At 40.0% G+C, this 25,494-nt stretch overlaps 1 protein-coding gene and 2 long non-coding RNA genes across 13 annotated transcripts in view; 1 reads left to right on the plus strand and 2 right to left on the minus strand.

Moving 5' to 3' along the window:
- Positions 1-4,686: 4,686 nt before the first annotated feature.
- Positions 4,687-16,696, plus strand: LOC309338285. Of its 3 annotated transcripts, XR_014154832.1 has the most exons (5): positions 4,687-4,889; positions 6,169-6,285; positions 11,892-12,065; positions 13,283-13,478; positions 16,560-16,668. It is a non-coding gene; the product is annotated as an uncharacterized lncRNA (long non-coding RNA). The 3 variants fall into 3 exon arrangements; XR_014154833.1 differs by lacking the exon at positions 13,283-13,478 and having other exon boundaries at positions 4,696-4,889; positions 16,560-16,696; XR_014154834.1 differs by lacking the exons at positions 13,283-13,478; positions 16,560-16,668 and having other exon boundaries at positions 4,700-4,889; positions 11,892-12,879.
- The window catches only part of EPB41L2 (erythrocyte membrane protein band 4.1 like 2), an 82,822-nt gene continuing 64,517 nt past the window's right edge, over positions 7,190-25,494 (minus strand). For 3 of the 9 annotated variants that reach the window (XM_081855264.1, XM_081855265.1, XM_081855263.1), the window contains 9 exons: positions 25,103-25,165; positions 22,759-22,905; positions 17,419-17,472; positions 16,669-17,217; positions 14,629-14,751; positions 14,160-14,252; positions 13,354-13,434; positions 10,267-10,371; positions 7,190-8,374 (listed from right to left, as the gene is read on the minus strand). In XM_081855264.1, the coding sequence (XP_081711390.1) occupies positions 10,267-10,371; positions 13,354-13,434; positions 14,160-14,252; positions 14,629-14,751; positions 16,669-17,217; positions 17,419-17,472; positions 22,759-22,905; positions 25,103-25,165 (1,215 nt within the window). In that variant the 3' untranslated portion in view covers positions 7,190-8,374. Of the gene's footprint in view, positions 8,375-10,266; positions 10,372-13,353; positions 13,435-14,159; positions 14,253-14,628; positions 14,752-16,668; positions 17,218-17,418; positions 17,473-22,758; positions 22,906-25,102; positions 25,166-25,365; positions 25,399-25,494 lie in introns of all 9 variants that reach the window. The other 6 variants (XM_081855266.1, XM_081855271.1, XM_081855267.1 and 3 more) reach the window with 6 other exon arrangements.
- Positions 18,164-22,749, minus strand: LOC309338289. The gene is made up of 2 exons (XR_014154841.1): positions 18,659-22,749; positions 18,164-18,595 (listed from the first exon to the last, which is right to left on the minus strand). It is a non-coding gene; the product is annotated as an uncharacterized lncRNA (long non-coding RNA).

Below are 25,494 nucleotides of genomic sequence, written 5' to 3' on the forward strand. Positions count from 1 at the left end.
AAGTATGCCTGCTTTATTTACTATGTAATTTTAGAACTAGCCACTGACCCGTCTCACTGTGCTAATGTATTGTTTGTTTGTAGTGTTAAATTGCTTGTTGGTACTGAATTATTTTTCTGGTGCTGCTGTGTGCATTTACTACTGTATGCTAAGATAACAAACTGGCAGCGGGGAAGCTCCCATATGGACACAACCCTAGATAACAACAACAGACAACACTTGTCCTAAAAGTTATCAAAGCCCTAAACACAGCATGCTTTCTTAATGATTCTTTGAAAGTGAAGGGCAGTCATTTTTAGTTTCGACCAATTCGGAGTTGTTTATCGGATTTGGGGTGGATAAAATACTACACTATCCAAAAATAAAATCAATGTTATTGCCAAATCAGAAGGCCAAAGTAAACAGGAGAAATCTGTTTCATAGCACAGACTATCTGCACCAAGCAATGGAAGAATATCAGATCATCTGTTATATGGCTGACTCAAACACACCAGCTTTTCACACTAATGGGGTGCTGTATTTTGTTGATGACCCACATTCCTTTCCTGCCAACTGGTATCACTCTCTTGTTTACTCTGGCTCAGTCTCAGGAAGCCAATAATTGATTACCCCACACAGTTGTGGATTGAAATGTGGGGAGGTTTCATGCCTTACCCAAACTCCACTGCAAAATCTAAAATTATTCTGAGCCCTGCAAACACCATCATTTCTGCAAACACCTGCTTTTATCACACACATCTTAGAGAGGCCACTGAGGAAATGGTTGGATGCCCAGTTTTTCTTCCTTTCTTTTCTTTTTTTTTAAGCCTGAAATTTCCGAGTTGGCTAACAATGCACTCTGAACATGTGTAGAGGCACTCTGTATACGATTGTTCCACATCCATAGTTGAACCCTGGCTTTTGAGAGTGCTGAGTGCTGACTGAACATTATGCAGTGCCAGATCTAGGGGGGGGGTGTTTCCCCTGTACAGGGCACAGAGCTAAATGGGGCTTGTAGTAATGTCGGCCCCCAACCGCTTGCCCCTCCCTCGCCTGTATCTGCTCTCCGGCCAAAGTAGGTCTCCTAGGACAGGGTTGGCAGGCACATTACTTTTTACAAAACAGAACGAAATCGACCCGGTAGGGCTGCCACCACTCCCTCTATTCCAGGGGACCCAGAACCACAACCCAGGGAGAAGGCTGTGACCCATTATCACTGGCTATCCCCCACTCTACAAGTTGTTTCCACAGACTTGCAGACAGAAATTCTACGGTAGAGCGTAACCAAGCGTAAGGCTAAGACTTAGCTATTCCCCCGGGAAGGCACACAAACTAAAACAGTTTCTTTCTTAAAAGTTTATTTTAAAAATAGCATTGGTAAACATGCTAAAAGAAGCAGGCACATCTTTTGAAGTTTACAGATAAGGAAAATAAAGACGTTGTATAGTCTAACTAACTTACATACTCACAAAGTCAAACACAAATAGGATAGTTAGAGTCCTTTTCAAGAGTCCGCAAATTGAAGGCTTTCGTAGATCTCCATTTCAAAAGACGAAACGACGGCTATTAGATGGACCGTCAACAGCCTATTAGATGGACCGTCAACAGCCGGGCATCTTTGCGGATTGCAGTGAGCAAAGGCAGAGAGCAACTTCTCAGACAATCCCCTGATCTTTTATTCACAATTCGCACTTGGCGTTGTAACTCTCAAGCCAATCATAAGTCTTAATTAATTTTTTGAACTCACCAATGACCGGCTTGCTAGTCAATCAATCTACCCTTTGGCAGCTGGGTCAATTTAGAATCCAGAGCTCAAATCAAAGAGCTTCCTCCCTTCCGTGGAAACTTTGCAGATATACATTCCCAAGCAATTCAAGGACAGATAACATCATTGGGGGGGGGGGGGAATGTTCACACCCTTAGACCCAGGAGTCAACCCTTTCATTAAATCAAGGCTTCCTTTATCCCAATAAACCTTTCACACCAAGGAGCCTGCTAGTCTGGAGTTTAAAGAAACACAACCTCTTTCCCAGGGTCCTTGTGGCCGATGAGATTCCCACAAGGCTTCACTCCTTTCACTTGACCAAAGAATAATTTCTAAACAGTACCAACTTTACTACAGGGCTCATAATTATAATATTTATATGTGTGCCTGCTGAGAAGATTCATAAAAGCAACTGTATTAAAAGGAATTATTGTGAAAATAAGAATTTATGAGGGGAGGGGAGGGAATTTTGTCCTTGCTCAGGGAGCCATATTACCTAAGTCCACCGGTGCTTTATGTTCATGCAACTGAAATTCAGAGGGTTGCATCCAATGCTCTGTGTGTGTTCAGCTCCCCTGGCGCAATAGCACTTCTGTTTCCTCTTCTTCCCCTGCCCATCCCCTCATACTGCTCCAAAGGGTCCCTAATCCTCCAGAGTTGATTTTGGAAGCATTCACGGGGCTGGAAGGGGAGAAGCAGTTCTGTTGTGGGTGCAGAAGTCCATTGTGACAGCCAAGCTGCAGTGTTGGATACCACCCACAATATCCCAACTTTCTTATTAAAATCTCATAAAAAGGAAGGACAAATGCTTCCCCGCAGTTTGTTAATCTTTCCTGTTCACTGTTAGTATTGTTCCTTGCGCCCATGTTGTCATTTGATGACACTCATTTATTTTCTGGCCTTGTCTCCTCTGCCACCACCAACACCTTTGCTACATACTTCTGAGCATTGTTCACTCAGTCAAGGATGCAACAACAATGTTGTTGTTGTTGTTTAGTTGTTTAGTTGTGTCCGACTCTTCATGACCCCATGGAACAGAGCACGCCAGGCACTCCTGTCTTCCACTGTCTCCTGCAGTTTGGTCAGACTCATGTTTGTAGCTTCGAGGACACTGTCCAACCATCTCGTCCTCTGTCGTCCCCTTCTCCTTGTGCCCTCAATCTTTCCCAACATCAGGGTCTTTTCCAGGGAGTCTTCTCTTCTCATGAGGTGGCCAAAGTATTGGAGTCTCAGCTTCAGGATCTGTCCTTCCAGTGAGCACTCAGGGCTGATTTCCTTAAGAATGGATAGGTTTGATCTTCTTGCAGTCCATGGGACTCTCAAGAGTCTCCTCCAGCACCATAATTCAAAAACATCAATTCTTCGGCGATCAGCCTTCTTTATGGTCCAGCTCTCACTTCCATACATCACTACTGGAAAAACCATAGCTTTAACTATACGGACCGTTGTTGGCAAGGTGATGTCTCTGCTTTTTAAGATGCTGTCTAGGTTTGTCACTGCTTTTCTCCCAAGAAGCAGGTGTCTTTTAACCTCGTGGCTGCTGTCACCATCTGCAGTGATCATGGAGCCCAAGAAACAACAATAGAAGAAGCCAAATAGACTATTATCCACAGAGTACTTTACAGAGTAATTTAAGAAAGCAGGGTGCTGCTCACTCAGAAAGTGTAAGTTATACGTAGATCACTGTATATATATGTGCATATGTTTGTTCAGTCCTAGCCCTCTTTATTAATATTCCCTCTGCAGCTTCCAGTGCCACCTTCTGTGTTGTTCCAGGGCTTCCCCAACCTGCCAGAGATTTTTCTTTTTTGGGTGGGTGTGGGTTATTGCTTCTGTCTGCAGGTTTTCACAGCTGGATCAGAGCCATCTGCAGATGGAAGGAGCCCTTCTGTTAGCCAGAGGCAAAGTCTAGACAGAGTTGAGTGCGAGGGTAGGAAGAAAGAGACAAATGCAGCAGCAGCAGCAGCAGAGAGAGGGATAACAAGATGAACATGAGTAAATACAGTGGTGCATCCTCAGGCTTCATTTAGGTTGCAGGTGAGGCTTGAGTATCACAGAAAGCAGGTTTTGAGAAATGCTTTGAATAAAGGAGGATTCAGGAGTGTTCAGGAAAGGGGATTTTGTGTATAGAGGAGAAGCTTGCCAGCAACATTCATACACATGAGAATTCAGGTCCAGTGCATCAAATCTATCACTTCTAAGTCTTCTATACATTCATTTGTGTCATCAGGAAGGGCATTATTCCTGACATGGCCAGATTGTTTTGTATTCTACAGTTTGAGAATTGGCAAAGAATTGATCTCAGATTAGTAAGCAGGAGCAGGATTGATGTGATGATTTTTAATAGTTGCTCAGTGGAGAAAATGCACTTTACAAAATACAGACACCAGCTTGCATCATTTCTCATTGGCAAAGAGCCTTCAAGAAGGAGACTAGAGGAATTTAGTGGATGGGACACAAGAGATTTTATCCTGTTGTTGCTGGACTCCAACTCCCTAACCATTGGCTGGAGACCAGCACCAAACCTTAAACTCACATCCTTGATAATATTCTAGGGCTGCAAGATCCCCACACTTCTGGAACCATGGGAGAGACAGACATCAGTACTCTCCCCACTTTCCTGTGCATCATGCAAAGCAAATTTAACACAACGCAAGTGCGGAAGAATAAAACAGAAATGCCTGAAATGCTTTATATATCATCTCTTAGCCTCCTGGCATGCAGGTATTTCAAATAAACAGTTGACTAGAGAAATTATAAAAGGCCCTTTTATTCTCAGTTTAGCTGCAGTCAAGGCCGTTATGTGCCATTTCAATCTGCCCTTCTAAACTTTGCAGCCGAGTTAGCTCTGCTAACGTGGTGGCCCTCACATTAGAAATCACAGGTTTGTGCAAACAAAGCAAAGTCCACAAGGAAAAGAAGTTAATATGGGCCGAGCAAAGGCCATGCAGCAGGAGCAACAAAATACAGAGAACAAGGTACACAGCTACACAAAGCCTACTTGCGATGGGTCAGGCTGCGGTGTACACCCTGACAGCTTTTGTCAGGGAGCTGCCTGGATGGCTTCTCTTCATGGGAATTTTCCTGCCAGTGATTCTGCTCCTGCTCCTGCTCATTGCCTACCTGAGGGTTATGCTACGACAGGGTGAGTCAGCCACTACAGGGCTCTGAAAGGTGGGCAGGTAGGCAGAACTAATAATAAAGCAGAACGCTCTGAATAACCTATACAGTAATTAGAACTAGTTGTTCCTTCAAAACAACACCTAATCTCCTGCTGTACTGTACGAAACTGATATTATCCTCAGCGCACTTCCCCAGGCAAAGGCCAGTAAATATATTTGATTTCCTACTGATAATGTATGGCGTAGATTGCCAGTATTGAAAGGGTACTGGTGGGTGGGATACAGCACTGCTTCAGAACCAGTCCCCCCCCCCAAAAAAAAACCCCAAATAGAGGTTCTCTCAGCGCAAGATGGTCCTTCAGAGGGCCTTGGGGGTGGCAGTTGGGGGAGGGCCATTCTGGGAGCTGGATAGTGACAGTTTCTCCTTAGAGCACAGTGATCAAGGTCTTTGTCCTAGGCAGTGAATCCTGCGAGTTTGCAAAGTTGGGATTTATTTATGCCCTGATTTCTTATCACTTGACGCTTGCTTAGATTGAATTTCATTTGCCGTTTTAGTATCTAGTCGCCCAGCATGGAAAGTTCTCTTACAGGAGCTCCTTACCATTCATTCCCTTTTGTTTCTGCCATTCTGATAAATTGTGTGTCATCAGCAAGCTTGGTTACTTCACTGCTCACCCTTAACTCCAGGCCACTGATGAAGTTAAAAAGCAGCTTCTGTTGGTTGAAATGGCATCACTGCCGTTGGCTTACTGCAACACATTATACATGGGGTTGCCTCTGAAGACAGTTCAGAAACTTCAGCTGGTGTAGAATTTGGCAGCCTGGTTGCTCACCAGCCAAGACTGGGGGGCTCAAACCTACCATGGGGGTAGGCAGAATTGGGGGGGGGGGCAGAACCAATGTGACTGGTCAGTTGGTTAAGTATTTCTATTGTTTTACTGCCCCCCCCGGCTACATCCATGCATATAACACCAATCCTGGCCAAAGTGCACTGGCTGCCAATTAGTTTCCGGGCCCAATTCAAAGTGCTGGTGCTCAGGACCACAGTACATCAAGAACTAGCGTATTAACTGACCGAGACCCCTGCGGTTATTATCTCAGGCCCTTCTTTGTGTGCCTCCTCCATGAGAACGCCAGAGGGCGGGGTATAAATAAATCTATAATAGTATGAAATTTATTTTTCATTTGTGTATAAAAAAATGAACACAAGCATGAAGCTCTACTGCCGAGAGGAAAATTTTATCTTGCTGGTTGCCTTTCAGCAGCTGCTGCAAACTAACACAGTGTGCTTATCCTTTTCAGTGGACCAGGAGCTCTACATAATGCATAATCCCCCTGATGCTGCTGCCCTTGAAACCTATGCCAAATACTACAAATGGGGAAACGGTAAAAGGAAACCAAGATCATCCTAAGAAATTGGTAACTTCCAGATACATAGTTTAACATTGGCTATTTACTCCAGAAGTTTAATAGCTGTTTAATGTTATGCAAAAACTGGGGGTAGATGTGCGAGGGAAGTTGAAACAATTTGTTCTTTTAAAAAGGTATAAATTAATGGGCTTGTTATCTAAAAATTGGATTTTAACTTTATATTAGGAATCAAAATAATTAACAGCAGAAAATGTTTTCATGCAAAAATAATTGTGCACAAAATGGAAACTGGACTTTTCTTCCATTTCTCTACCACTTAAAAAAATCTCTCTGCAGTCACAAATGTTGGAAATACAGTGAAATGTTGTTCTTGTACAAGAGAGTATAATACTGCTTGTACCTGATGACATTATTTAGACCTAATGCATTTCTTAGGGCTTGTATAGGGTTTTGTGTTTGTTTTGGAAATTGCAGATTTGCAACACTTTCAACTAAAGCAAAGAGGTTTGGTAGGAACCTTGTACTCGAAATGAATTGAAATTTGCTGGCGAAAGACAGTTCTTCTTGCTACTGAGATTTTGTCTATGATGTGATTATGGCATTGCTGCATTGAAGAACACTTGCTAATGGCATTACAGTAGCAAGATTGTTCTACGATTCTCTGTTGGGGACGCTGTAGTAGTGGAGTTTCAGGGAGCAGTTGGGGAGTTGGGCAACTTGACCTCTAGGAGGACATTCAGTTAACAGCATGACTCTTCCCCACTGGGCTGGATAGGCAGGGGGAACAAAACCAGGGTGCCTCTTGCTATAGGAATGTTATTAGGTTACATAAAATCAAGTTTTGTTTTAACGACATCCCACCCTCCTGAAATGCTTTCAACCATGTTGAGAAAGAGGCTCAAAACTGATTTATTTATTTTTTGAGGTGTCAAAATACAAATGTGCGGAAACATTTAGAGAATAAACAAACTTTATTTTATAACAGTATTACAGAAAGCAAAATATCACTTAATACAACTTCAAGCTGCTATAAATTTAATATGGCATCTTAACTATACACAAGGTGAACAGTGAAGTATGTGGGAAAGAGACAGTTAGCAGGTTTTCATATAGACCTCCTCAGTGACTAGCAGCCTCACGCAGCAGTTGGTTCCCATACTACTTACAATGGGTCCTTGGCTGCCCCCCAGTCCCTCAATGTCCTGAAAACCTGTACAAGTACATCAGGCGAACTACTTAAAGACAACTGCTCAACAGACGTGTCAGTTATAACAGGTAGACAATGAGTTATGTAATGCAAGCATCCTGCACATGTATTCATATAATCAAAGTGTTTGACATTTAACATGTTAAGAGAAAAGCACTAAGGTTTTAAGCTGCCTGGATTATCTTTGCCAGAAGGGAAGAGAGCAAAGTCCTTCCTATCCTGTCTGGAATGTTGCAGACCAAAGTGTCCACGAAGAAATTGAACAATGGCACTGAAGTGCAGAGAAGTTACTAAAACAGTGCTCAGTCAGTAGAAACATCCTTATAACTATCTCTTCTATAGTATACCAGCACCAGTTCCCTTCAGAAAGTGGGAGATCCTCAGAACAGACTATAAGGAGTTTGTACAACATCCATACAAATCTTAATTTATTTTCCCCACCAGGTCATAGGAAAGCTTTGTGTTTTCTTTTAATACAAGATAATGTATTTCTTATATTATTTGATGTTTTATTTACCTGAATAATCTGAAAAAAGCTGTTATCCCATTAAGAGGCTTTATTTGGAAACATTTTGAAAAGATTTAGTGAAAGATTCTTTCCTTCCTGCACTTGCTAAAGTGAAAAGTGCTTACTAAATTATTTTTGTTCACTTTCATGCAATCAAGAAATCAGTTATATAAAATGTCAGGGAAACGTGGAAAAAATAATAAATCTCTAAACCTCATAAAAAGCCAAGAATGTTAAGAAGTGGTTATAAAAATAAAAGACATATATGGTAAAGGACCAGAGAAGATAAGTTTTGGTGTCGGCAGTTTGTTCTGGAAATGTCTGGTCATTGTCACCAGGCTTGGTGAAGTCAGTGAAGTAGCAGTGGGGACACCGACTTGAATGATCAAAGTTCTTCGGTCACAAATCAGTCTTCAGAATTCTAAAGAAAGGCAAGCAGTTTAATGTCATTCTTTACATTTAGTCACAGATTTTGAATACTATTAAAAACACTCTCAACCATATTACAGCTTTCTTTGAGTAATGTTCCTTTTTCAAGTCAGTCACATGCTACATTTTTCTTATTTTAAGTGGCATCAGACCTCCCTCTTCAGAAGAGCAGTTTTCCTTCATTTTTCAAGGAGGTAGCTAAGGAACACACACTCTCTCTCTCTCTCATAATGCAAATAGCTCCTAATGCATCACCATTAGCATTCAAAAGGCCTACAGTCTCAGCCATGCCTTTCTGCTTTCCCTTTGTGCTCTTCTTCCGAACAAAACTCCAAACTGGAAGGTCCAAAACATTATACCCTAGATCCGATTCCAGACAGAATCACAAAAGATGCATTTATTTGTGGTAAAGAACATTCAAATAGGGGTTCCAGGTGCTTGGTAGCAGCAGCCAGGGCAGTCTTACAATGGCTGTGCTCTTTCCTTTCAGGTCGGGGACAGAGGGTGGAGCTAGGGGAGGAATTGTCATCGCGGAACCCCTTGGGTCTGTGGAGTGCAACAGGGTACAATCCTCTCCCCGAAGCTTTTTAATATCTCTCTGTGCCCGCTTGCCCAACTTGTTCAGAGCTTCGGGCTGGGCTGTCATCAATACGCTGACGACACCCAACTTTATCTGCTGATGGATGGCCATTCTGACTCAGCCCCAGACACACTGACCAGATGTTTGGATGCAGTGGCTGGATGGCTGCGTTGGAGCCAGCTGAAGTTAAATCCTTCGAAGACAGAGGTCCTCTGGTTGGGTTGGGACGACATGGGGTTGGAGCGCCAACTCCCATCCCTTGCAGGGGCACAATTAGTACCAGTACCTTCAATCAAGAGTCTGGGCGTAATCTTCTCCATGGAGGCACAGGTCACAGCTACAGCAAAAGCGGCATTTTTCCATCTCCGCCGTGCCAAGCAGTTGGTCCCTTACCTTTCCTGCCCTGATCTTGCCACTGTGAGCCATGTGATGATTACCTCCAGGCTCAATTATTGTAATTCACTTTATGCAGGCTGGCCCAGAAACTCCAGCGGGTGCAGAATGCCACGGCGAGGCTCCTTACGGGGTCCTCGCCATGGGATCACATTCATCCAGTGCTACACCAGCTGTACTGGCTCCCGGTGGACTATAGGGCCAAGTTTAAGGTGCTGGTTTTAACCTTTAAAGCCCTATACGGCCTAGGACCCTCGTACCTACAGGACCGCCTCTCCTGGTATGTCCTGTGGAGGACCTTACGGTCCACAAATAACACCTTGGCAGTCCCAGGCCTCAAGGAGGTTAGGCTGGCCTCGACCAGGGCAAGGGCGTTTTCGGCCCTGCCCCAGTCTGGTGGAACGCTTTGCTGCAAGGTACCAGGGACCTGCGGGATTTGACATCTTTCTGCAGGGCCTGAAAGATGGAGCTGTTTCACGAGGTCGATACGATACGATATCTTTATTGTCATTGTCCCTTGCGGAACAATGAAATTGAAAGGTCTTTGGCCCAGATCCAGTCTGGGACCTTTTTTACAAGACCTTGCATGTAAAGGGCCCCTCTAACCCTTCTCACTGGCTCATATGATCAGCACAAATAGCTGGGCCTGGTGAACACTTAATGTTCCCAACCCCATAGTTATAGTTTTAATTTGTGGGTTGCCATCTGATTTTATTCAGATTGTAATCTGATTTTAAGCTGTATTTCAACCGATTGTTTGATCTTATGTTTTAATGTATTATATATTTGATGTTAGCCTCCCTGAGCCCAGTCTTGGCCGGGGAGGGTGGGATATAAATAAAATTTATTATTATTATTATTAACCTGGGAGGATAATAGTTTTGTATCAGGTCTTGTCTCAGGCTCTTACCTTTATTCTCCTCCTTCCGGAAGATCTGTTTCCTTATGCACCACAACCCTTGTTACAGACATGTCAGGATGCTGTTCTTTGGCTTCTTTAATGGCTTGTGCCAATGCCTACGTAAGCATTAAAAAGGACCCATTAAATAAAAATTATGAGGTAGTTTGGCCAGTAATGACTACACTTCCTGGACTGATTTTGTTCAGAAGTGACAACTGAACAGAGGAAGAATGCTGCTCCTCCATTACTGAGACAGCCAAATAAAAAGCCTAGAGAGGCTACTGGGTATTTTAAGTTATGAGCTGTAAACTATGTTTTGGTATCTTACATATTTATCTAAAGCATTTAGAGCCTCCTTTTCTGGCAAACCTCACAAAGCAGTTTTTCACCAAAACATTAAGAAAGCACTAATAAAAAAAAACTCCAGAAAAGGTAAGAAACAGAAAAACTTTTTAAAGCACACCACATCTTTATATTGATCCACATAGTGAGCTATTTGGATCAATATAATATCTAGACAGGAATGTTTTATTGCTGCAACGACATACAAGCATTAGGACGTAAGAGGAGTCCGTCTAGATCAGACCAAAAGACCATCTATTTCAGTATCCTGTTCTCACAGTAGCTAATCAGATGTCTATGGGAAGCCCATAAGCAGGACATTAGCGCAACAACGTTCTCCACCACAACAACTGGAATACTGCTTCCAATACTAGAGGAGGTATTCAACACCCATCTCACTTAGCTATGTCTTAACTTCGTTAGGTTCATTAATTTCAATGGATCTGTTATGAGTAAAACTTAGCTGAATACAACCCTGGAGAAGGTTCATAATCATCATGGCTAGTAGCCACTGACAAGTCTTCTCTAACCCTCTTTCAAAGCCATCCAAGTTGGTGGCCATTACTACATCCTGTGGTACTAACTGTGACAATTTAACAATGTGTCGTGTGTAGCACTTCCTTCTGTTCATCCCAAATCTCCCAACATTCAGCTTCATTAAATAACCCCAAGTTCTAATATTATGAGAAAGGAACAGGAACTTATCTCTATTCATCTTTTCTGCCCTATACATAATTTTATCCCCCTCTATCATGTTTTATTTTCAAACCCTTTCCTAATTCCCCTCCACATGGAATCTGACTTTTCTTCACAGCTGCCACACACTAGGCTGACATTTTCATCAAGCTGTCCACCACAACGCCAAGACCTCTTTCCTGGTGGGCTGCCACTGGTGCAGTCACAATCAGCGTAAGCGTGGAATTAGGTTTTGTGTGTGTGTGCAACACTTTACACATGCTTTTATTTTAGCCTTGTGTTGATGCAGTGACAGGAGGCTCATTTGTGGGCATAGGTCCTTTGATATTTGGCATATATCTTACACACTTAATGTTGGAAGATACCAACCAGCTGCAAGACACTGACCAGTATCAAACCTAATTGCCAAGAACAGTAGTTTATGTATTCACCGGTGACTCAGTACATAAGACCACAGCAACACTAATGTAGGGTGGAGAGGGTGAAATTTGCTGAGGGGAATCAGTGGGCAAAGAGGATGGTGCTTAATGTTTCCCTCATTCATCAATTCTGCTTTCAAATGCCCTAACTGGCTTTTAAAATCCCCTCCTTCCCACAGAAAACCAGCTGGACCCAGAAAAGAAACCCAAACCAAGCGAAAATGACCAAGGATGGAGAAAACAATCAGTGGGCACCAGATTTCCCATCAAGTCTCCTTGACAACTGATTCTCACCCCCACCACTACCACAGTTGCTATAGCAATTGTAGGATTGGGAATATATGTTTCGCAAGGTAATGGATAGTTCTGCTAGGAGGCACCTGTCAGCTTCCTTCCACACCTTGTTGATGTGGGATGTGGAAAGTGTAAGCACTGGGCAATTAACAACTTTTCCCTAAAGATCTTTTCAAAACACAGTTCAGAGGTAAACAAAATGAGTGGCGATTTTGCCTTGACAGATGCACACTGGAAACTCAAGACATAAACCAAAATAAATAGCGATCAGTTTTTAAATATATAACCTTCAGGGCTTAACAATAAATGGCTTAGTAAATGCATACACTATTTTGCTTTGCCTATACTTTATTTAGTACTTGAGCATGGAAGAGTTATTCTTCAGAATACAGAGAAATAAAATTGAAAACAAGACTGGATAGGCAAGAAAAAAATGGTTTTAAGGAATAATGCTTTCAAGGTTCCTAGATACGGTTTCAGCTTTGACAAATACTTTATTTCTAAGCTGTATTGAACATCATTTGGATTATATAATGAAGAATGACATATCAGGGTTGTTAAAATTGAAGAATTCAGGGGTTCAAATATGAAAAATAAAAGTATTTTATTCTTATCAAGTGTATTTTCCATTTTAAAGGGTTACTACAAATCCTAATTTTACTGAAATAATGCTGGAATTTACATCTGAATACAAGCACATGTTTTACATAAATTAAAAACTCAGACATTTACAAAGCTGAACAAGATCTTGTGTTACAAACAGAAGCATACAATCTATCTCTAAAAAGTTTACTTTAAGGCTTTATAATATTTATCCTAAGTGGAGTATAATGAGATATGAATTTTATTAAAGCAATTCTGTTGTCTGACCTTTCCAGATTCCCCAGCTGTATGTTTTTGTTTTTTGTGTGTGTGTGTTTTGTTTTAGCATGTGCTGGGACAGACATCCCTCATGCCTAATGCTAAACAGCTCTGTCATTTAATTTCAGGCTTCAAGGAGAGATTGAACTTGTCACAAGCCACTTGCTACAGGCACATCAAAATCTGAAATTAAATTTACTCAGAGTCCTTGGTACATTACAATTAAGAAATGAAAATTAAATCCCTGTTCTGTTAAATTGTGAACTTACCATCAATTAAGAATCAGTGCAGCACCACATAGTAAAAACGGCAGATTAGAAGTACAGTAATTCAGTGATGGTTAGCGATTTACATCATGAGGTGGTTGAGTTTTAAAAATATTGTTCATGTTCTTAAAATAGAACATTTTTGACAGGGGAAAAACCTCAACTGCCTCATGAGGGGCAAAATATTGGAAAGCAGAATATGATGTGTTCTGTCTCTCACCTGGTCGTGGTCAAGGTCCGCATCGCCAGTGATAACAATCCGCTTTTCAATTCTGGTTTCTGACACACCACCTTTTACTGTCTAAAGATTTCAAGAACAAGAAATGTTTTACTTAATCCTCCAATGTAAGTAGCAGCTTGTAACTGAACACAGGAAAGGCAGAAAACCTTTTTCTAGTTCTTCTAATGTTTACAGTTTAGTAACAATTCTTAAGATAAAAAAACACAGCACATTCAGGCCTTAAGACTTATTTCTATACTTTCATTATTCATATGTGTAACAGGAAAACCACACCTGCAGCACAAAACTCAACATTCTTCTTCACTATCTGGAAATTCCAGTACCACTCAATCAAATGTGGGTCACAATTTAAACTCAGTAAAATACAAATACGATCAACAATACTAAAAGAATATATGAAAGCCCCACCAGCACAAAATAATCAGCAGCATAAATCCATTATGCACTGCAACCTAGAGTAGTATCGAAAGACAAGGGGGGAGAGGGTTGAACAGATGGTACTAAATGGTAACGGTGTCCATGCCTTCATTTAGGATAGTCATAACTGCTCTAAACGTACTTAAAATAAATCATCCTAGGTTAAATATAATGAAAGTTTAAGGTTCCAGAAAATAAGAGAGTCACAAAATCTTGAATTCTGAATGTTTCATTAGTACATATATAATGTGCCCAGAAACTTGGAATAATATAACATTTCACAGCCGATTTTGATTAAGAGCAGTCTACTTCTGTCCTGTTTTGTTAAAACAGATGAGAACAGCAAACCTCACTGTTTTTCTTTTTACCTTTGTGATGTGTGTGGTTGTGGTTGTAGAAAGAGATTCTGAAGTGATCGTCTGTGCACTCAACAGCACACCAGCATCACCACTGCCATCAAACTGCACCATCAAGAAGAAAGAGCAATAGTCAATTTTGACAAAACAGGGAAGCCAAACTAGCAGCCTTCTTTTAAACAAAAGTTGCCTGTTTTAGAAATGAAGACATCAAGTGCAGTAGACAATTCTGGAACACACAATGTACTAAATGTCATTTAACATGATTCAGTCATTATTAACCCCTTCTCAGGCAGGTGAGGTCAAGATGGCATCTCAATGATGTTCTCAGATAAAGAAGTCCATTAGTTCATTGTCCTAGTATAAGCAGTGTATGTATATAGATATTATTTCCACAAGGAGATACGGCAAATTTTCCTCTCCCAACAAGCTTACAATATTGTATCCCAAAAAGGCATTCTAAATTATACAACACCTGTACCTGGGGAGATTCATATGTGATCGTTTTAGTTTCTGTCTGAACAATTGGTACTTCCTTGGTGGATATTTCAGTTCTCTGTGAAGCATCTGAAATGGTCACCATCTCAGTTTTAACCACTGGAGGCTAGTGTTTAGAAAGACACAGAAGAGTATGAATTTTGAAGTACATGGTATACAGCAGTCTATGAACTGGTTTCAGGCAACAAGATCCCAGATTCACTTTTTTTTAACATTCCTTAGTAGAACTTCTAAACCCAAGTCTGAAAATCATGAACACACAAGAAATGTTAAGTGTTCTGTCTACTAAATATAAGAAAGCACTTGAAAATCACCATAGTATATTTCCTATGCTAGATAGGAATATAAATTTAAATCAGTAGCATATATAAAAATGGTTAATAAATTAACATACAATCAGATTGGTAAGATTTAAAGCTTTTAAAATATCAGGGTATACAAGCGATCTATACAGTGGTGAGCCCATGGCCAATCACAGCTTTCCATTGTTTGAACCCATAGCTTACATCTGATTTAAAAGCTGGCTTTTTAAAACTTCATGCACATAATATATACTCACTGTAGGTGAGCCACAAATGGCCACAGCATTTATGTGTTTCTGTCTTGTACACCATGTTAACAAGATATGTAACTACTTCAAACTTTATGGTTTGAGCAAGTACATCATAAAATTCTTCTGAAACAGCCCTTACGAACAGTTTGAATCATTATTTATTAAGCTTGTCAATATATCTTCAATGATCTCGTTGGTATGACCTACCCTTATAGAGCCAATAGATGTCACCCCAAAACCAACTCCATACACTACTTCCTGAGTGTCACAAACTTGCTACAACTCCTTATATGGCAATGTTTAATAAAATGCATAAATGCATTTTGAGACAGTTTAAAACTTGACAAATCCTGCCAATGGGGACAGGATTGACCTAGATGGCCCTGACCATCATTACAAATCTTCTGTTTCCATATTTAATAACCTTGGGGGTGGAAATGCCCTCAGCCACTCCAGTATAACTATGGTGCTCCACACACATTTCTCTAGCTGGATGAGGAATTGCACATGCAAGTGGCTCTGGGAATCCTCCTCCAGTCCAGCTGCTATGTGCACCATTCTGGTCTTTTTGAAACACACACAACGGCGACAACAGCAGCAGCAGCACAGATCAGCTTTGGGGGGGATGGATGGATGGAGGCGGAATGGGTTTAGTCTTTCCCTCCAGAAATATCAGCTGATTAACACAGTTGCTGTGCTCCCAAGTTGCTGTTTGCCAGGACCACACACACACACACACACACACACACACACACTTGGATTGGAACCTTTAACCTGTGCTTCATTTACCATCTCTCAGGCTCTTCATTATGCTGCATGTTCTTAGAGAAAATAAATTTGATTTAGCATCTACTGAGTAAGTTCATGCCTCTCAAGGACTCCAAGTGGCTAGCATAAAATAATAACTGTATCTGCAAAGGACTTTGGTTAAGAGTAGTAAATATGGTATGTGTGTCTCATGGTGATTTATAGAATGCACCAACTGTGCGTTCCTACAAATTCTGGCTATTTGTGTTTTAGTATTTAGATAGGAGGTTTCATAAAATAGGTAGGGTTTTTCAATTAAAACAATACTTGGGTTTTAAGACTATTACATCAAATGCATAAAATGCGTTTTCATCTCATGCCCAAGAAAGGTAACATCACAATTCCAATTAAAACTTATTGAAGGATAATAAAAATCAAACTAGACAGGACAAGACTCAAACAAATTAACACATGCAAAACAAACAGAACATGAGAAAGTAAAAGATGGCATAATCCCAGGCAAGTTCGCTCTTCTGGGTAACCAAACTAGTAAAAAATTCAGAAGCCTTAACCAAAGGCAGAATTTGACTGCACATCCATTTTCCACTTTCCAGATCTGAATCTTTATGAAAACCTGAAGAGGACAGAGAAGAAGAAAGGCAGAGATATTGAACCCTAGGACGATGTGCCTGATAAAGGATCCCTTACTCTTCTACCATTTACCTCGGAGCAACAAATTATTTGCTGTGAAACATCAATGTCACTATGCGATGCCTCTCCATTTACTTTGAGCTGCTCTTCCACCCTCTCTTCTTTCAGGGCTTGCTTATCCAGTTTTGCCGGGTGTCCCTCTCCGGGTGTCTTGGTGGATACTTCATTCGCCTGGACCAATGTTTCTGTCACTGGTATGTGCGTAACTGTTACTTGAACTGGACTGGCTTCTTGTGAAATTTCTGCACACACTGTTGCCTGTGCATTGTGTTCTCCCTCCTCTATGATAACTTCATTTTCTTCCATTTCTTCTTTTATGGCACCCTGAGTCATCCGTTGGTGTGGCTGATATTCTCCTACTTCATCTTCACTCTCACTACTGCTGCTACTTGATGACAGTGATGAAGAATCCTTCTTTGATAGGTGCTCCATCTTCTGAGTTTGCCCACCACCAGAGACAAGTTGTGTTTTGCCTCTGTTGGTATCGGCAGTGACTACTGTCTCTTCTATCCCAACCTCTGCCTGCTTCTTCTCCACTACGTTCAGAGTCTCATGCGAACTCTGCACAAAACAAATGGATGAGGAAAAACAAAAAGTAGAAAACATGAATAAATAAAATAGTGAACATAAAACTATGTGATGGGTGCTTCAGGTCACATGAAGAACAAAGATGACTGTAATGGTTAAATGAAAAAAGGAAGGAAGGAAGAATGAAGATTCTGAAATGTCAAAGCTCAATGGACTATGGCAAAATAGTAGAACCTTAATCGTCCTGCTGGCTCCAATGGAAGGCTCTTCTGTTTGGGGAGTAAATTTCTGTGAAACAAGAAGCAACCAGAAGACAAACATAAATACAAGTTTCAACATCTCTTGACACAAACATCTGATTTTATCATTTCACAAACAGCACAGAGGGACTGATTGCACGCTCACACATGTACAGCACAATTTGTTAAATTAGCACAGATCAAGTGCACAGCAATAAGCACACTGAAAATATGCAATATTTTTTAGTCCAGAGTGCTGTAAAACTTTCTACTTATGAAAGCTCCAAAGTTGGCATTTGGTAAATCTGGATTCTTTAGGGGTTTTATTTCACTTGATTTATCTGAACAGGATACATCTCTATTTGAAACTTGCACTCTTTTGGCTTGGGACAGGTTAAACTCTGAAATAAATATTCTACTTTAATAACTATCATCATCATCATCATTATATTTGTAAAACAATGTTATGAAGTACCAAACAAGGCTAACATTAACTGGCCAGCTATGTACATGTACATGCAGATTTTTCTAACAAACCTAATGTATATCAGTGAATATTGACACCCTTGAAAGGGCTGCTTCAAGTTCTGCCAGATGTTCCTATTTCACAGATATTAAATATCTGAACTCACATACATTTCCTTGTTTTAGACCCTTGATTAGCTGGGCACCTTTGAGGATATATGAAATTTGCCTGTACATATGTAATATCTCAAATGGAGAAGTGTGTTTGGAATATAAGCATGTAAGGAACAGCATTTTAAAAGCCCATACTGTCATATGATCCTCAAGGAAATAGTACTGTGCCACTTGTTATGACATAGAGTCAGGACAAACTGAAGTATGTAGATCTTAAAAGCTAAGAGATGACACACATACACATACACACAAGGGACAGTACAAAAAAGTGAAAGGAAAAATGTAACAGTACCATTACTGTAATAATTAATCCTATGACAGCAGCTGTGATTTAATTTTGGTTTCAAATTAAAGTTTAAGACTAGATTTATCTATGGCTGCCAGATAATTTCAAATATAAATGGAACAGAAAAACAATATATAGTACTATTTATTTTGAAGATCTATGTCTACAAAACATTTAGAATGGGCAAGATAAGCTTTTAGCTTGCGATTGCCTTTCATTTTTTCATTCAAAATAATTTTACTTCTAACTTTTAAGCTTTTAGCTTGCGCTTGCCTTTCATTTTTTCATTCAAAATAATTTTACTTCTAACTTTTAAAAAAAGCGCAATGGTGCAATATGTAACTGTCCGTTCCCACTTCCTGCATGGAGTTGGCACTTCTACATGCAAGTCACTGGTAAAACCAATTCATGCAGGCGTTTTGCATACACACCAGCCATTTCAAATAGCTTTATTTTAGGCTCTGCATTTTTCTCTATCCTAATTTCATCTTACAATCTTTTAATCACTGGGACACAATTTCATCTGACATGAAACCCCACTGTCTTCATATATAGTTTTATGGTGGAAAAAGTAAATGTGGAAAAGCACCTCAGGCAGCTGAGAGAAGGGCGAGGCAGAAAGCTTTGCAGAAGGTACATTATCTTTCACAACAGTGCCCTCTGCTGTCCACAAGGTAGCTGAAGTGAAGGCAGATTTCATGCTAGTGGAAAAACCCTCTTTACTAAATAAAATTGATGCTATCTCCTCTTCTAGGCTCTAGACAAGTTAGAAAATGGAAAGTAACGAATTAAACAGCAGAAGACAAAACAGCAGTGACCTACAAAATAAAGGAAAGCATCAGGCAAGAAAAGAAAAAGGACAGGAAAGGAAAAAAAGCACACAAACACAAGAAAGAGTACATTCAAATGTGTTTCCCTACAAGGTACAGCTCCATCTATTTTCATAATATTCTTTTTTTAACCCATTACGGGTAGGATTTGAAGATGATCAAGGGGTTTCCCTGGCTTCCCACGCCCCCCCCCCCCCCGATACTGCAGATCATGGCATCTTCCTAAATCCATTCCTGACCCTCTCAAAATGTGTGTGATGAAGCAGGTGGGGTGGCTAGAGTAGGATAAGAAATTCGAGGATTTCAGCAGAGCTGCCTTGGATAATTGGAAGGGCTTTCTGGCTCACGCAAGACATCTCTGGATCTAACCCATCCATCGAGAAAATTGTGCAACTCTGTTCTCACAATCTTGCTCCTTCCTGAAACGTCCATTATTAAGTTGAAACCTACATGTACCCTCATGTGCAAACCTATTATGTATCATGGCCATTAAAACTAGCTTATATTTCAAACTTTTATTTTCAGGCTTTTGTGCAATCCATTTTTTTCTTCATTAATATTCCATTTTCCCTAGGACATTAATTATGAAAGGAAGGTTAGGCAAGATAGCACATTTAAAGCTGAACTATAAAATGTGTGCAATAAACCCAAATTATAACCCAAATGTGGGCTAAATGATTTTGTGAGCTTACTTGGAGGAATTGTTGATTGTCAAAGCACATGGCTGTGAAGGCAAACACTCATTTTATAATATAAATTTATGCTGAAGTGCAATTTGGCGCACAGGAATGTTGAAAAGAGGAGAAGTGCCCCCCACTTTTCAGTATCAACTGCTGCCTATAAAGCTACTTTTGTAGAAAACTCCCACCCACCCCAATCTATGTACATGAAGAGTTTCATACAGTCCAAAAGTCAGTAACATTTGATCCCACAAGGCACCATGATTTTCTTTTCTGGCTGTTAAAATCCAGCACCTTCCACTGAGTAATATTCACAATAGTTACTGATAATGGCTTGTATTTAAAGCAGTGCTAGTGAAGTCCTGCTGGTGCCATGGCACCTCTGTTTCCTTCCCTCGCACGCTCACAAAATCTTCTCTATAGGGTCCCTCTGCCCTCCAGAGCTGATTCTGAGGACACATGGGGGGCTGCAGGGGTGAGAATGGGAAAGTTCCATTCCACTAGTGCAAGTCTCTTGGATAGCGGCCAATATTTCCCCAGCCTAAATGTTTCATTTGTGTCCTACTACTCTGCCCCTGCAGCAGTGAAGAACTTAAGGAAACAATTTATTGTTACTACTATTATGCCAAAACATAGCACTATTCTTAAATAGGCTGCTAGCTCTAACATATTCAGAATGCGTACAAAAAATTGATGGGGAAAAGAAGGAAAAACGCAAGACAGTGATGCATACTTAAACCTGTAGCATAGTCCTGAATCTGAAGGAACTAATACAACCTTTCAAGAAATGACTAATTTCACTGATAAAATTTAAACTCTCTAGTACACAGGTATTATATAAATTGGCAAGGGCACTGCAACTATAATAACACTACTGTTATTCTCACTAATTTGAAGTGGATTATCAATTTCTTGCTCAGCTTGGCAAGTATTTTGCTTATACAGTTTCCAACTATTGGAAACTTAAAACTGTGGCGTATTTCTTATTCTATTAACTAGTTATTATTGACAAGATGTCCTTGGACAAAGACATGCAACACATTTAAAAATATGAAATTGGCTCCCTATGCTGTGCTAGGGAACAGTGGTATGAAAACTTAACTGAAGGTAACACCAAAGGAAGCACATCCCTCTTTGAGGCTGAATTTGGAGAAAAGTCAAGCTCCATTCAAAAAGCACAAATCTGCCACTGCATAGGGTATATGACAGATACACCTTGAACTGGCACCCGAGCTTATAATACTCGATATGCGTATCAGGCAGCATCATTTAAAGCCTCATTTCTTAATACACAAAAAAGAATACAGCCTTATCAACAGCTTAATACCCTTTGGAACAAGAGAAGGCTCTATTTAGGAGGATCCCATTCTTTGACATTACTGATCTGCAGAACAGTTTTAATTGATGTCAATATACATTCAGAGAAATATAGTTGAGTCTTCATTTTCAAATAGCTTGAGTGTGGCACATTCGCTAGCTAATCCATTTTGTATTTCACTTTATATTTTACTGGTGTTGGCTATGCTGAGCACATTTGATGAAAAGGCAGAATACAAATTTAATAAACTGCAGAAGAGATAACAGCCACAGTAAACAGCGAACACGACAGGCAGAATGCTAAAAGAAACAAATACATCCACGCAGTGCTTTTTATGCTAGGACAACTGGCATAAAAACAGGCAGAGAATTCCTGTGTCACTGGCATAATCAACAATGCTTTCTGCACAGACATCTGGTATACACTATCATGCATGGAGTACTCTCTGAATTATCTCTCCCCAAGTACACAGGATGGGAAATGCTACAGGTTCAGCTCTTCAGTTGGCCCATGTCTATGTACTGGGTATTATTTGTGCTAAACAGAGATTAAAAACCACACATATGGTTGGGTCATTAAATACTGAAAAGCCCAAAAGTTGTTTTATTTTTAAGGCAAAAGCATTTTATGATGGAGTCTAGTCATGTCAGTGAGGTACTCTGGAGACACTGATTTCAGAATCTGCCTCAATACAGATAAAAACCACAAATAAATGTTCTGAAGTAAATACCTGGCCTACTGGCTCATTCTGGATTACCGTAATTAATTTGTGTTGTTTGTATGGAAATGGTTCACAAAGCAACCTAAGAGGTAAACTTCAAAAGTGCTGAACAAAAAGTGCATTTCATTCCTGAAAGCATGCCATACATTGGCACATCTATGGCATTTGGTTTTCTTTTTTTAAAGGACACACACATTGAAAACTGTAAATAGAAGACTGGAGCTTACTGATACTGGAATTTAAATCCTATTAGCATTCTCAATACTATATAAATACATTTGAATGTCATTTTAGCATTATACATTTTATGATAATGGCCAAGTTGAATTTTCTCAATCTGCTTTTTAGTTGCCTGATAGAGGTTCACTCAAAATGCATTAGGCATAACACCACTAAATTGGAGTGCATTCAAGAATAACTTTTTCTGTAGTACCTTTTTTGGAGGGAGGGTTGTGAATTGTTTTTCCCTTACCCCTTTTCCTCCTGTTGAAGTACTTCCGCCTCCAAATTACTGTAAATGGTGAGGCAATGAAACGACTTAGGGACTTGGAGTGAATATACTTGGAGCTGCACTGTAAACTGACATTCCACACTCTTTATCTAAAACTCTTAAATTATATTATTAATAACTACTTCATTCTTGCTTTATCAACCTAAAAAGTAATGTAGTTACTTTGAAATTTTTGCAAACAGAAAGCAACAGATGCACACAATGTTAATGTGTTAGCAGCAAACAAATATCACATTAGCAACAAAAAAATACCCCATATCTTCCTTGTTAATACTGAAACACAATGTATAGTTTAACTATTTTCTTAATTTTGTGGCTATGCATGCTGACAAGGGTCTTCAGTGACATACCCCTTGTGTCTGTAGAGACAGAGGTGTGATACGCCGCTTTTCCCATTCATTAGGGCGTGGCTCAGGAGTGGATTCCATAAAATTGCGCTTGAGTTCACTAATGCTAGCCTGATGCTTCAGTAATTCATCCTGGGTCTTATCCAGGTCCTAAGCAATGTGTAATGTAAAAAAGGTAGGACAACATGTGACAAACATAAACCATTTTTTTAAAAAACACACCATGAAAAGTGCCTGGGATATCCAGATTGAGTAATTTACTTATTTAAAGTATTCTCTTTTCTTACTATGATATTATGTGCTTTTTCTTTTCTTAATCTTTACAGTATTATCAAATTGAGCTACAAGGCAGTTTCTGAGATGTAGAACACTTAGTCACAGAGCAAATGTTTATTTTTGTCACTATAAGGGCAAAATACCCATAATTATGACGCACTCCCTAAAAGTGAAGACCAGGCCACCCAGTCTCTAGATGAAAAGCAGGGTTTGCCTTCACCCCAATAATATCCAGGATAAACACGCCATCTTTTGCCCACAAAAGTACATGGCACTATTTACTGTGAGAGGATGGGGTTCAAGCATTCTATTAATGTACACTTAGCTTTGAGAGCATAGTTTGCCCCCTCCTCGCCACCATGGACACCAGTGACTCTCACGTGAGAAGATGGTAGGTAAAGAATTGTGTCTTCAGCTGTTTCTGTGTTGCAAAGTACAGCAACCATGAGCTTACCCACTCTGTAGGGGAAAGCAGTACAGCACACAGGAAATGCTGCGTGACCAGAAATAATTTAGGCATCTTGCTTTATAATTTATTTAAACAAACATTGTGAAAGCTTGCACTTCCCAATTCTCCAGCTACAATTCTCTGAAGTTCCTTTGAAGCAGTACGTCATTCTTAAGAGATGGGTGTGGATCTCCCCCCCCCTCTCTCTCTCTGTGTGTGTGTGTGTGTGTGTGTGTATGCTGGGGCTAGAATCCACGCTGCAACTAATTTTCAAACCACATCTGAGGGCACCATAAAATAATATGCCATTATGCCCAATGACATAATTCAATCATGCTGAAAGCTGGCTTTCAGATATAACCTTGTACTAGAGGGGCAATAAGATAGCATGCATATCAAGAAGAGGGAAGGAAGGAAAAGAGTGTCTGGAATATTGGGTTGGGAAGCAGGCACTGGCAGGGGGAGAGAGATAAGTGACAAGGTCAGCATGGAGGAAGGACATTTTTCCATAGTCTGTTGGGGGAGGAGGACAACTGGAGGATTTTCGTGTTGGCATTTAATTAGCCAAAATATTGCCCTCCAGACTTCCATGTGTATGGCACTATGAGCTCTGAAAGTGTAAAAGCAGCAAAAACTTCCAAGGGGTACAACTAGTACCTTTAGTAACAATCTAAGTAACAAACAAACAAAAAAAAAAAAACAACCAATTGGTAGAGATTTATCACAGTTTGAGTCAATAGAGTATTTTCAAAAAGAATGTTGGGTTGAGACCAGGCACATTTCTTGGATTTGTTCAATGCAACGTTATGCAGTACACTTTACAGTGTTTTAGTAAAATTATACAAAGTATGTATTTAGTTATCGGAAGCTGCCAAAAAGCAACATAACATATTAGTAAGGTTACTGTAAATCTGAAGATTTTAATGTAATGTTTTTGCATGTATACAAATAATTGACATCTAAATCTAACAGTGCAAATAGCCCAATTTGGATGACAAAGCTTGCACTTCTGGATCCAGAGTTTTGTTACTTTGAATGACTATTTGGATGTAATAGATAAACAATATTTACTCAATATGGCTGCCAAAAGAATCTACCATTCATAATTTCATTCCAAAGGCAATATAGTGCCTCCTGGTATCACAACAAATAAAGCACGAATTACTTCACGGTGTAAGTATTATTTTACTATAGAATTAGATTCTCTAGGATTCCAGGAAGAGAACAAACAACTTCCTGGTTCTAATTTTACTGTATTTTTTAATGGCATTCATTGCCTCACATTTCCAGTTATGCATAGGAAATGTAAAAGGAAACATGCATTTGAATTCTAGATGGTGCATCCTCAACCATTTTGGCAAGTCTTTAAAAAACGAATTTCCTCCAAATATTAACATCTAAACAGGGCTATAAGTTCTACTTGCCATTCCAATATGTATTAACAGCTGCATACTTAAATTCATTCATTTGCAATGACTAAGACTGGTTTTCAACATGCATGTCCAAGTCGAACACCCCCATGCATTTCATGCACTGTGCCTAGAACAGCCTGCAAGTGACCTCCAATCTCATGCAGCCTGGCAGCCCATGAGGACAGAAAAGTACTCCTTAGATTATACAAACCTCCAACATTAAATTGCTATGTCTGACATAAATATTTTCCCCATCTATTCTCAAGGAAAAGGTCTGTAAAATTAAAGCACACACAAAAGAAGACACGGAAAAACAACAACCCATGATCATCAACACAACAAAAAAGTGTTTAAAAGTTCAATAAACGGGGCTTTTAAAATAAAACAGGGGTAGCCACTATGCAAACATAATCGACAGCAGCCTCAAGCACTGATAACAGCAGGCAACAACCAGGTGTAATTGAAAATATCCACCTCCTTGCGAATTTCCTCCTCTTCTATCTCTGCCTATGTAGAGGAACCACCCAGAGGTCAGCAAAAGAAAACACTCATTAGTGCAGACACTGAAGTAGCACATGGTCTTTTGTTTAGAAATACTACAAA

The sequence above is a fragment of the Podarcis erhardii genome, assembly GCF_964252035.2.
Source record: "Podarcis erhardii genome assembly, chromosome: 3".
NCBI classification, from domain to species: Eukaryota; Metazoa; Chordata; class Lepidosauria; order Squamata; family Lacertidae; genus Podarcis; species Podarcis erhardii.